Source organism: Dicentrarchus labrax, unplaced genomic scaffold (assembly GCF_905237075.1).
Source record: "Dicentrarchus labrax unplaced genomic scaffold, dlabrax2021, whole genome shotgun sequence".
NCBI classification, from domain to species: Eukaryota; Metazoa; Chordata; class Actinopteri; family Moronidae; genus Dicentrarchus; species Dicentrarchus labrax.
The window spans coordinates 20,208,129-20,221,240 of record NW_026136711.1 but is presented as its reverse complement, the minus strand read 5'-3'; the positions used below and the strand labels follow the sequence as shown (position 1 = coordinate 20,221,240).

The 13,112-nt window shown below is 40.4% G+C and overlaps 2 protein-coding genes across 2 annotated transcripts; both read right to left on the bottom strand.

The window, feature by feature from the left end:
- Nucleotides 1-4: 4 nt before the first annotated feature.
- Nucleotides 5-6,986, bottom strand: mfap2 (microfibril associated protein 2). The gene is made up of 9 exons (XM_051416476.1): nt 6,830-6,986; nt 4,535-4,592; nt 3,085-3,132; nt 2,604-2,630; nt 2,432-2,503; nt 2,287-2,328; nt 2,114-2,201; nt 974-1,047; nt 5-885 (listed from the first exon to the last, which is right to left on the bottom strand). The coding sequence occupies exons 2-9, from the start codon at nt 4,563-4,565 to the stop codon at nt 782-784; spliced, it is 486 nt and encodes a 161-aa protein (XP_051272436.1). The 5' UTR covers nt 4,566-4,592; nt 6,830-6,986; the 3' UTR covers nt 5-781.
- A 2,036-nt stretch (nt 6,987-9,022) lies between these two features.
- sdhb (succinate dehydrogenase complex, subunit B, iron sulfur (Ip)) lies at nt 9,023-12,887 on the bottom strand. Its single transcript, XM_051416456.1, has 8 exons — nt 12,740-12,887; nt 11,847-11,980; nt 11,031-11,116; nt 10,599-10,735; nt 10,150-10,266; nt 9,953-10,054; nt 9,738-9,860; nt 9,023-9,605 (listed from the first exon to the last, which is right to left on the bottom strand). Exons 1-8 carry the CDS (start codon nt 12,809-12,811, stop codon nt 9,525-9,527), a joined length of 852 nt encoding a protein of 283 aa, XP_051272416.1. The 5' UTR covers nt 12,812-12,887; the 3' UTR covers nt 9,023-9,524.
- Between the last annotated feature and the right edge of the window lie 225 nt (nt 12,888-13,112).

The window sequence follows — 13,112 nt, the reverse complement described above, 5'->3', positions numbered from 1 at the left end:
CAGCTGTAGTAAAAAAAAAGTTTATTTTTTTCTCAGTCTTTATAGTGACAGTTTTACAAAGCAGTAGTACAGAGGCCGTTTGTGAGATGCCTTTTTAAAGCACTTGTTGCCACTGGAATATATTTATATAAGCTTGCTGTTTGGTTGCTAAGCACAGATCCAGGTGGCAGTAGTACAAAAACTGAGGTCACACACCACCTGTTTCTTCACACATCTCATGATCCTCAGCAATGAGACTGTTTGGCGGCTGGATATTGATTAGTTTTGTCTGATGTCAGTGCACAGTGGCCACCATTGATGAGTCGATCATCACGACAATGACTGCTTTTCAACACAAGTACAGTAACATATCAACAAACACAAAGCATGAGATTAATACGGTACAATATTGACTTTGACTTTGATATGCAAAAAAATAATAGAAAAAAGATGTTCTGCTGTTTTATGTGCATCTCTTTTAGTTTTTATAGCACCAGTGTGATGATTTTATAGCACCAGTGATTTGTACAATCATCAATGTTCTTTTTGAGTATATTTATCCAGACACACAGCATCTACTGGGCGGACATACATGTGAGAAAACAAAGATAAACAGAGCAAAAAAAAAAAACTTAAAATGAAGTACTTTTGGCACAGGAGTAATGAGTTGTACAGGAGGAGTCAAAAAGGCAAAGTGAGGAGAAACTGGGGGGAAGGAGGAGGACAAAGTAGGAGGAAGTGGATGAGTGGTAGGACAAGCGGCAGTATCTGGGCAGGTAGCGTCCCTGATCTCTGTGCTCAATCAGCAGCCGCCACAGCTCTTCCCGCAGCTTCCTCCTAGTGATGAACACTGGCCACTCAGCGCTGCCACGCCACAGCGGGAGAACTGATCGCGACACAAGTCCGCTAAACACAGACGCAGAGGAGTTCAAGTAACAAGTCTCAATATACAAACACACAAAACAACACAAATGACAGAGTGCAGTGAACCCACCTCTCAGCAGCTCTTCATGCGCACACACAGTCCTCACGCAAACCTCCTTGTTGATGACGTACACACGTCGCAAACTTAACAAAAAACACATGTAGAGGTCACAAGTGAAACACTGAGGTGCCAGTTAAAGGGGTAGTTCACCCAGAAAACATGCAAACAGTCAGAACTTAAAGTTAATATACAATATATATATTCAATATTCTGTATTTTTCTGTTCAATAAAAAGATCAAAACCAAAAATGAAGTGATCAACAAATATTATCTGTGTATCCAAAGCACAAAATATCTTATTCCTGTGCCATATACTTCCATTATTGTCCAAAAACTGTTAAAAACACATTAGCGAGTCATACTGTTGCACTGACTGAGATGTTCCTTTATTACAATAAACACAGAACAATACTCACCAGCACCAAACGTGTATTAATCCGCAGCTAAAAATAGTCCCCAACAAATGCACTATTTACTCCTGTTTGAGTAACATTTGATAAAAACCAGTGTCCAGGTGTTTTAGGAGAACGTTTTTAAATACTAAAACTATATATTGGTTATACTGTTATTTTAAGATTTACACCTTCAGTAGGAACCAATAGACTTGGTGCTGAGAGCAACAGAAAGATAAGTTGGGAAGTATTGATAAATGGAACATAATGTTGGTAACCAACAGCGATTTAGCCTTTTCCTAAACAATCCTTTACATCTACACTACATAAGATCTCCATCCTGCTGTAGCTAAAGAGTTCAGCACTCACATAAATGTATTGTAGTTTACCAACATCCCATATGTACTCGTGTATTAACCTTGTTTGTTTGCCCTAGAACAGACCACAACTGATGCATTGTACGTTCATAAATGATGCCAAACATTTAGTTAAATGCTGACGTTTGAGCTCTCAGTTTGAACTCTCACTCACAAGCTGTTTGGAAAACATTTGATAGATAATTTGTGCTCTTTGGAGATGTTGAGTTTCAATACTTTAGGGAAAGGCTGAGATGGAGTTACAGCAAGTGACTCAGAGTTTGTTTGTCCTACAGATTTCAGATAGGTTTCGACTAACAAAAGAAATAATGACTGTGTTTTCACTGACTGTGGGGGTGAACTGCTCATTTAAAAGTCATTGCAGGTCCTACGGTACGTACCTGTAGAAGCAGAGGCTGTTCAGGCACTGCTTGCATGGCTTGTGAACAGAGTAGAGTCTGGTGCAGGGATACTGCTCCTCTCTGCAATCTGGACTCAAACACACAGCAAAATAATTTCTCCACTCAAACTAAACAACTCATTATCTGTCCTCCTGTCTCCAAAGTGTTCTTACCAAGAGGGCCAGGTTCTGTGGGCTCCGTCTCCAATTCGGACTCTGATATCCACATGGAAAACAGATGTACAAATGAGTTCTAGACACAGTACAAACTACTATTTAATAGCACGACTCACACAGGAGGAGAGTTCAGCAGGTATACCTGATTTTTCTGGACGGACCACTGGCTCGAGCCGAACCTGCTGCTGGTAGGTGCCAGGAAGAGATTCAGGGTCTGGACAAGAAAAAAGAGGGATCGGTTTTATAAAACACACTGACGTTTAAATATGAAAGCAGCATCGAGGATCATTTCTGTGAACCTGAAAATGCTTTACCTGGAAAATAATCCGGCCCATAGTCCTCTGTAAAGCCGTAAAATAAGCAGGAGAGAAAAATGTTTCGTGAGATCAACATTGTGAAACCAATAACAGCCCGTTACTCCCCAAACACACACACACACACACACACACACACACACACAAACACACACACACACACAAAGTCTTGCACCATAAAAAATCAACTACCTGCATGCCAAAACTGCACAAAATAAGCAGTTTTGCAAGGGTGTAATGTATGACTTCATATGCAAGATGTTTACAAATAATAACATGCAGAATGTTAAAAGTGCTGTTTACACAGTGACAACAGTTGCTATGCGGGAGGTAAACAACAATCGGAGGAGGAGAGAGAACTCCTCGAGGCTAGGTGACACATCAGAGGACAACCAGAAATTGGGAACAGATGTGGAGAGCTCTGATATAAACCGATGCTGAGCTGGAACAATCAGGGCCAATATTCTCTTAATGAACTCACCCAAAAATGGAAACGGTTCCTGGTACTGGGCCTGGGCGAGCAGCAGAACTGTTGACATTTCAGAACAATAAAGTAATCACAAAGATGGGGTGAGGAGTGAAATGCAGGGGGGAAGTCAGTAATTACAAGTGCTCTGAATACTGAAACTGAGTATCTTTATCATACACTAGTTTTTTTTTAGGTGTTTTTTAAAATCTGAATTCTGCTTTTGATTCTTAAATTCATATTGTTAAAGCTAACATTGCACATACACCACTTTGAAGATGCACACGCAGCAATATGCCAACCAGTGCGAGCTTTAAAGTGAGACTATGTAGCGAACAAGGAGTTTTTATGTGGTCTGGTATGACTGGTTACGGTGGCTATTGTTAGGTAATGTTAATGTGTTACTGACCTTACGTGCTATTGTTACACTACTTTACAGCATTTACCATTATTCTGCGACAGTTAGCAAAAGTTACATGAAGCCACTTTGATAGAAAAACATTGGTATTAAACCGTTCAACACTTTGTGCTTTATTTGACTTTTTCGTCTGTCATGTCTTCATCCGGTTGTTTCCTTACATATAGTTCATCAATCAGTCTAATGTGACTTATAGATCACCAAAGATATTAAGTATACACAAGTATCAATCAGCCTTATGTGGAACACATTTTTACAAGAGAAATAAATAACTACAAGTCAGTAATTAAATCCTATTTTAGCTTACAGTTGTTGTTAAACCAAGACTATATGACTTTTGCTGAACAACGACTACTGTGGCCACCAGGAATAATAATTAGGATAACTGTAAACGGTAAATGTTGTAACAAGAGCACAGCAGAGAAAAGTCAGGAAACTGAGTTGCATTGAGCAATAAGTGTGTTTTATTGCTTTTCCTTTGTAAGAGAGAACAAATTTGCTATTTAATCTACATACAGACATCTCACTTTAATTCAACTGTAACATGTAACTTTGAACAGTGAAAACTGTTTCTGGCTCTGTGATGATGGAAAAATGCTAAAATGTAACAGCAGCTTATGTGTAGAAGAGCCTAAAACGTCAGTGGACCGACTCAATAATGTCAGTCACAATATCGAGCTAACCCTCGCTAACAAGGTAACAAAATCATCCTGGAGTCACCACTGGTTGCCTGGCAACAATAATTTGGTGACAAGACTAGAGGAAGTTACTGTGCTGGGCAGAGCCAGGCTAGCTGTTTCCTACTGTTTCCAGTCTTTATGCTAAGCTATGCTAACTGGCTGCTGGCTGTAGCTTTATATTTATTGCACTGACATGAGAGTGGGATCAATCTTCTCATCTAATTCTCAGCAAGAAAGCGAAGTGACGCTTTTCCCAAAGACACCTAACTATTTCTTTGACTTTGATTTCTGCACATTTATTGATGAAGGTTACAGAGAAAGTGTTCAGGGGCTTCAGTGGACTCGGAGAGGAACGTGGTGCAGATACCTGGCATGCAGATGAGTAGGAGGACTCTCATGGTCACTCTGGGAGGTAGACTTGAACACTGGAGGGGGAGATAGTGAGAGAGAGTATTAACAATCAAAACAGAGCAACATGAGAGGGAATAATGTGCTCAGTGCTGGATATTCCTTTGGTCTCCTGAACTCTCTTCTCCTCTCTTTCCCCCTGCCCTCCGTCACCTTTCCAACCCCCCACTGTTCTCCCCTCACCCTCCCCTCTCCCTCCACTGGCCCCAAACAGCCAGGGCAAGAAAAGGAAGGGGGAGAAAACTCTGACAGCAAGAATGTGGAGCGTCTGTCTTCTGAAGAACAATCTCTCTGTTTTCCTACTTTTCCTCGCTTTCCTTCCAGCCGACAGTCTCGGGGCTGCATTCCAGGAAAAGAAACAGAGGACCCCTCAACCCCACCCCTCTCTCTGAGTTTTCTCCATCCCTCCCTCCCACTCTCTCTCCGTCTGTCTCCACATCCTTCATTTCCCTTCTGTCGCCCTCACTGGTCATTTCCTCAAACCCCCCCTCCTCTCTGCCCCCTTTTTCTTTCTTCTTCACTCCACCAAGTAAAAGAGCCTCTCAGGTTGAGTGAAAATGACATGTGGACAGAAAAACAAAAACACGAACATTGACAGCATCACCGACTAGTTAACCTGATTATTACTTTTTTGTTAAGCTGTCAATGAAATCCTGGACGTCACAGTGTGAAAGTGTTACATACAGTAAAATCCATTAAGTTCCTGTAACACTGACTAAACTACTTTTCCACTTTGTGGAAAGTATGAATGCTCCTCCTCCGCTGCAGCACTGTAGGCTATTTTATACACACAACATGGAGCAGTTCATTTGGACTTTTTTTTCTTACCAGAGGTAGCAAAAGTACATTCTTTACTCAAGTAGAAGTACACATATAAAAGAAGACTAGAAATAGTGATTCAACTTTTCTACTCATGTAAAAAGTACTCTCTTGGTTTCTACCGGCTGTTTCTGTGCAAAGCAAAAGGAAACTTCAAACAGGGTCGAGTCTCCCTCTCTTGTCTGTGTCGTCGTGTTACGTCTGTTGTGCATTATTTGCTGATTTGATGTTGAGAGGGCGTGCAGCAATAATAATAATAATAATAATAATAATGATGATGATGATGATGATGATAATAATAATAATATAATTCCACTCAAATGCATTCAAACTAAAGCAATGAGCCTGTTTTAAAAATACAAGTAAAGATATTTGTGTAAAAATGAAGGGGGTAAAAGTAAAAAGTTGTTCTCAAGTACAGATACCTGAAAAAAACTACTTAAGTACAGTAACAAAGTATTTGTGCTTCATTACTGTCTATCTCTGCTCACTGTGGACGGTCTGTGTGAGGCCACACTGGATGCAAAACATGTGATTGAAACACTGTTTGCACAAGTTCTGCATGTGTATCAATATAACTGTGAATGTGTGTGTCTGTGTGTAACAGCATAACACACACACACACACGCGCACACACACACACACATTCTTCTTGTGCATCACAGTGGCTATCGGAAACCATATGTTTTCACAGCACACATCTGGGAGCGATTAGCCCCCCTCTCCCCAATTGAGTCCTTCCCTTCCCAGCTAGAGACCCCATCTACACACACACACACACATACAAACACACACACACACACACACACACACACACACACACACACACTCATGAGTAAGAGTTTCTGAGGAAACAGGAGATGCACTGCTGTCATCTATCTATTTTACGCCTTTTGTCCTCATTCAGCTATGACAAATAAATAAATAAGAATTTAAAATCATCTCTCCCTGTGCCCTCATCGACCCCCATCCTCTGGAAGCAACAGATTGTGTGTGTGTGTGTGTGTGTGTGTGTGTGTGTGTGTGTGTGTGTTCTCGTTTTCCCTCTTGGCACCCGCTCTCCATTGTAGTGCCATTACTGCAGGCTGTGCTGTGAAGTCCCTCCTCCTCCTCCTTCTCTCCAGTGAAAACACAGGACCACATGTCAGCTCTCAACAGCCATTAACATACACGCAAATTATCCTCAACTATTCGGTCTACATTAAGCATCCTGATAAACGCTTTAATGTCCTCCAACAGCGGACAGGGCTGCATGCAGTCTGTGCACAACCACCTCCTGGGTTTTTTCCTCCATAGCTTTCAGCACAAATGCAATTAAACCTTCAAAGTTGAATATCTGAGCCCACATGTGCACACAAGACCAAAGAAAGTAGGTGAGGTAAAACAAAAAGTAAAAAGGATGTAAAACATAAAAACTTTTCCCCGAGTTTCTTACCTTTAAAACTTTCTGTCTTGCTCCGGCTGTCCTCGGCTCTCATGCGTCCCTCTGAGTGCAGGAGGACCTCGCAGCGCCACATTGTACCACCCCGCATCTCTAGTCTCCTCCCCGTCCAGTCCCAGCAGCCTCCAGCCCCCGGTCCCAGCACCGACCCGTCTGATCACAAGTATCGATGAGTTCACCAGATATTGGTCGGTGGTTGGTGGTCGAGTCTCGTCGTTGCTCGGTGACCAAGTGACAGTGAGCAGTAACTACTTTTACTCCAGTAGGCTAACACGTGTGAGGTACTTTATTGGAGTATTTCCCTTTTATGTAACTTTATGCTTCTACTTTATTACTTTACTACATTTCAGAGGAAAAAACATATAGGCTATAATATATTATAATACATAATAAAATAATAATAATATATAAAATAGATTAAAAACAACCAAAAGAACATTGCAATACTATAGGCCTACTAGTAGTATTGTATTGTACAATAACTACAACATTAAAGAAATAAATATTAAAATAAATATGAATACATCAACAATAACTATGACAGTACCAGCTCTGCATTGTGAGTACTTTTAATTTAATAGTACATTTTAATGCTAATACTTTTATAATACTATGTATTGTTACTTTTACTGAAGTAAACTACTTGAATACTTGAATCTACCGCCGTAAGTTGACCTACATGAATACTAACATGTCACCATTTGAATTAGGAGGTAACAGCTTTATTTAGTATCTTTAACATTTAATAGATTTTCTCTGTTAAATTCAGTCATTCATACATATACAGACATGGAAACCATCTACATCCTTTAAGACTTAAAACACTATTTTCTGTCAAGTTTCATCATATTGCAACACAATCTTCTTCTTTAATAAACTCTGATTAAAGTTTATTTAATGAGTCTTGTATTCTGCGGGTTTCTCTGTAAACAGCAGTTCACATATGTCTGTACAGTATCTTGTGTTTAATTTAAGTGTTGGGTATTTCTTTTCTCGGTTACGTGAATGTGTTTCATAGTTATTATCATTTGGTTTTATGTCATTGATTAAATGTAACTTTTGTTTGTTGTTTTATTTATTTTTTAGGTGGCATCTCTCTGTAACCAAGATCCTTTTTATAATCCATTAATGATTTATGTTTTAGTGTTTTATTAATTCTGCAAACAAACATTTTCTGGTGACAAAATATATTTAAACTCCCTTTTTCAGTAATTTCTTCCATTTTATAATTTTTTTTTTTTTTTTTTTATTTTTATGCCATAACATACACACATATACACAAACACAAATGGCTGTTTTGAATTATTTAGGTTGAAGTGATATATAAGCCCTTTGGCTTTGTTCACACTGCAAGTCAATTCTGATTTATTTCTCAAATTTGATTGTTTTGTTTGGCCGTTCACATTATTATTTAAATGTAGCCTGTATCTGATTCCAGTGAGAACAGGTCACAGTCCTGAAGTGACCTGCATGAAGCAAATATTGAGCCAGAGTGACATAAAAGTCACTTTAATTCTGTTCACACTGAGGTCACACTGCAAATAATCAGACCCGTATCTGATGTGGACCACATATAAAAGAGACCTGAATCAGAACTGAAAAGATCAGATTCCTTGTCTGTGAGGCTTTAACCCTCTTCTGCTCACCTTAATTACCAGTTGTTTTTGTAATTTGTTTGATTTTTACCAGCAAATAAATATAAAACTGAAACTTGATCTGACAGGACACAGCAGTACAAACACACCTGAACTCCAGTCGGTCAAACATTTATACACTTAACAGGATAAATATGATCAGGATGTCACTGATCATCTTCTATATCTGAAATATTTCTCCTGCTGTTTACCTAAAACTGCAGATCGTTGCATTGGAGTCAAAATACTACAACTGGCAACACTTTATAATATAATGCATGAATCAACAACACCATATCTCAATATGAGCTTCACTATTTGTGAAGAGCTCTTTTTAAATTACACAGGTGCTACAGAAACACTGATATCTGCCTTTGTGAGTCCTGAAGTAAACTCAGTAACACTGCTTCTGGTTGAACTCACTTACAGCTCAGTCTCTGCACAACAGTGACATCTAGAGGACGCCAACTGTCAAACACTGTGGATGTTTCCTTACAGGAGCTGTATGATCAACACTGGTGATGGCAAATGATAACCAATGAAAACAGCTGCAGGCATTTCAACTATTTATTGTCCATCAAAAAAAGACTGCGGTTGGTATGTTGGAAGATCTGAGGGAACATATACACTGTATGTCTGTGAAGCAGCTGCTAACTTGATAAGCAACAAGCTATAAAAATGTTTACACAAAATAAAACGCCTCATTTTTTAACTTCAATATGCAGCATCAAGTCTCCTACATGCACAAACATACACACAGTAGAGTTGGAGATAAATACCTCTGTTATGATACATGTAAGACACACACTCATTCTCTCTCCCTCATTCATACTGTACATGTGCGTTTTGTGTAACACCGAGTCCTCCAACCACACACACACACACACACACACATATTTCTATTACAGATGACTTTGCAGTCTGCAGAGTGTTGTGGTGGTGGTGGTGGTGGTGGAGCTGACAGGTGTACTGGCCCTTCAGACCTCAATAAGCATTTTTGAATCAATATATCATTAAATCATGGAGGGAAACGTTGTACAAGAGGAAAACAGGTGTCAGACTGCAGCGGCCTTCTTCTCCTTGTACGTGGCCATCATCTTCTTGATCTCAGCTATCGCTTTTCCTGGGTTCAGACCCTAAGAGGAAGAGGACATAGACGAGGAAAGAGCAGTGAGAATTATTTTGAAACCTTTAAAGAACGGAGAGAAAGAAGCCCTCAAACATAATGTGGTGTTGTGTGTGGCTGCAGGTGTGTGCTGACAGGTTACCTTGGGGCAGGTCTTGGTGCAGTTCATGATCGTGTGGCAGCGGTAGAGGGAGAACGGATCCTGTAGCTTGGCCAGACGCTCCTCTGTGAACTCGTCTCGTGAGTCAATCATCCATCGATACGCCTGAGAGACGACAGGATATAAACCCATTAACTCTTCATCTGTGTGGTTATGTGTTTTTTTTAAGCCTAAATGTTCTGAGCTCAGACACACACCTGCATCAGCACCGCAGGGCCGAGGTATTTGTCTCCGTTCCACCAGTAACTGGGGCAGCTCGTACTGCAGCAGGCGCACAGGATACATTCATACAGCCCGTCCTACAGGAGGAAATCAAGAGAGGTTTTTTATTTTAATGTGCCTCTGAGCACAAAAATACTTCAGTGTTTTACCAAAAGAAAAATCTGTGGCGTACCAGTTTCTGTCGGTCCTGCACAGACTGCAGGTACTGCTCCTTCCCCTCCTTTGACTCATCCTTCTTCTTCAGGTAGGGTTCGATAGACTTGTACTGGGCGTAGAAGTTACTCATGTCCTGCAAACAGAATCCAGTCAGCATACAAAAGTCTGAGTAAAAATAACTTTATTGAAAAGGAAAACTCGATTTCAGTGCCAACACAACTTCACCTGTGTGTCTGATTAACTCTGTGATTCTCAAACTGTGGGGCATAGAGCCACTTTATGTCTAAAAATCAAAGCAGCAATCTCAACCATTTGATTGAGTAATGTTGGACTAAAGAACATAACTCAGAGGAAACCACATTCATTATATATCCATGTCTGACACAAATAGAAACTGATGGGACTAGTGGGGTAACATCTGTTGACAGCTGGATTCAATAGGAGCTGTGGTGGAGATCTACTCACAGGTACCAAGTCCTTCACCACATACATGTGTGGCAGGGGGTAAATCTTGGATGGCTTGCTGATGTTGGTGTCAATCTTGTTGAGACAGGCAAGAGTGTTTCCTCCATTAATGTTCATTGCACAGGATCCACAAATACCTGCATTTAAACAAAAATAAAAGCCTTTAATACAATTTCTGAGACAATCCTAACAAAAACACTTTTATAGCACAAGCCTCAACATGAGTAATGTATTACTGTCGCGTAATAACAGATCATTTTTGGAGTAAATAAATTTGTGTAAAAGTGTAATTTTGCCGCTGCACTGACCTGTAGTCGACATAAACAAAAACAAATCACAGGAAATAAAACTACAGAGCAAATTTCCCTTAAATAAACAAGCCTGAAGTTGACAATTATTCTGGTAACACACTCCAGCCTCCACATTACTGACCTTCTCTGCAGGAGCGGCGGAAGGTCAGAGTGGGGTCCATCTCATTTTTGATCTTGATCAGGGCATCAAGAACCATCGGGCCACAGCTATAAGACAAAGAAACCAGATGGTGAGTCCAGAAGGTCAAGACCTGAACGTGTAAAAGGGGTTTGACTTGTCCAAAGAAACTCCTGACAGGTTTTATGGCATATAGAGCACTTCTGAGTTGTGGACTCTTTTTGGCTGCGGTGCCATGTTGACAGAAGTGAGTTGAGAGTTTCTCCAAGCTGATTAGAGGATCACATGAAGTATGCCAGGCTGTCAGATCCACCCGAGTTAAATCTACTTGAAGGCTGTTCTCAGTTCGTTAATAATGCCCTCTGTTTACACGTGCTTGGGTACTGCTTTGAACTTCACTAAGCAATAAGCCTCCTTCAGTGCAAGTGAGCACGATCAGCTAATGGCAGGGCAATTAAAAGGGTCATATTCTCCAGTATACACATACAAGATAAGCAGAGATTGGACTTGAATGTTAATGCTTAACCTGTTAAAGTCCTCATCACCTCAATATTCAATGGCCACAGATAATGACTGTTTCTGACTGAGTGCCAGGTGTCCATTCATTTTAAGTTCAACCTCCCTTTTTTATTAAATAAGTGGCCGTGGAATAAATGCAATAATACAAAATAAAGGATTCAGCTTCCACCTCACCCATCATTTCTGGATTTCAGGACACCTTGTTGTGTGTTTAAGTAGCTAATGAGTGAGGACACAGACTGACGCACTACAGCACACACTGGGCTTCCTCATGGCAGAGGGAAGAGCTGTAACACCTACGTATTAAGGTCGATGTCGTAGGTCTGCATGCGGGGTTTGTCCCCGGGAGTGTCTGGGTCCCATCTGTACACCTGGAACTTCTTTATTCTGGGCTGTGCTGCTGGAGCCGCTGCCGCCTGGGCATACCGCACCGCCTGACAGCAGGGACAACGGGAGGAGAGACAGGATTAGTTTGGCACTAAACAGAGACACTTTGTCTATAAAAAGTATGTCTGTACAGTTCGATGATGAATTGACATTTAAGAATAATAACATTTCTTTCAATCTTTCTTTGTTTCTTTTGTTCCCTTGTCTGTCAGACTGGGATACATTATTCACTCGAATATGAATTTCTGTGCTCACAATCTAAACTAAACAAAAACCAGGATGTATTGACAATATCCATCACTCATAATGTAAATAAACATTGCAGTCACATGATTTCCAGTACAAGACTCTACTATTACACAAGATTAGCCAAGATTTAAATGTCTGATTGTTTGTTTCGACTGTATTTCATAATTAAAGATATAAAAGACTACTTTATCAACATTATACTACAATTAGCTGATCATTGTTTACAAGTTTCTTTCACTCATTACGTTGGATGTTTACATGTATTTTTATCGCCTGGAGCTAAACACACATCAATCATAAACTATAAACCAATACGTTAAAAAAAAAACTTATATTTTAGTCAGTCTAACTAAAGTTGACAGTGAGCGCTAACTAGCTAGTGGCTAATCTCTGAACTACATAAGCAGGAGTCCAGAACATAGACGGAGCCCTCGGCTGTCAACAGGCACCGGTCTGTGCGGTAACGTTTCTCTGCGCACGGCGACAGCAGCTGTAACTGACATTAACGGTTGTAACGGTTGTAACGGCTGTAACGGCTGTAACGCCTTTCAACGTACCACCGGTCCTGCGGGCGAGCGGAATGTCAGAACACTGCAACGGCTCAAGGACGCGAAACCAGCAACCGACATTTTGGAGTTCCTCTGACCTCCACCGCCTGCTATCCCAGCAGCCACTGCGGCTACCTTCGTCGCTCTGGTGGGAGCGCGTGCTTTGTTGACAGACGCCTCCCGGCTTTAGACCCACACAAGATGAGTGGTTTTTTTTTATTATTATTATTATTTGTAACAATTTAGCTCCTCCTTTTGTTGTTTTTTTTGCCTATAGTATTTAATGGTAATTAGTTAATTAATTAAATTAATTTATTTTTATTAATTTACTTCGGCGGAGCAGAGGACATGCGCACACCAGACGTGCGGGTTTTAAAATCGA

Excerpts from the sequence above, each read along its gene's own strand:
- sdhb (XM_051416456.1), bottom strand. The coding sequence starts at position 12,811 with ATGTCGGTTGCTGGTTTCGCGTCCTTGAGCCGTTGCAGTGTTCTGACA. Across the intron at positions 11,117-11,846 it reads TACGACATCGACCTTAATAC|CTGTGGCCCGATGGTTCTTG; the intron begins GTAGGTGTTACA and ends TTTGTCTTATAG. Across the intron at positions 10,055-10,149 it reads TGCAGGACCGACAGAAACTG|GACGGGCTGTATGAATGTAT; the intron begins GTACGCCACAGA and ends TTCCTCCTGTAG.
- mfap2 (XM_051416476.1), bottom strand. The coding sequence starts at position 4,565 with ATGAGAGTCCTCCTACTCATCTGCATGCCAG. Across the intron at positions 3,133-4,534 it reads CCTACTCATCTGCATGCCAG|TTCTGCTGCTCGCCCAGGCC; the intron begins GTATCTGCACCA and ends AAATGTCAACAG. Across the intron at positions 2,504-2,603 it reads TGGGCCGGATTATTTTCCAG|ACCCTGAATCTCTTCCTGGC; the intron begins GTAAAGCATTTT and ends TTTCTTGTCCAG.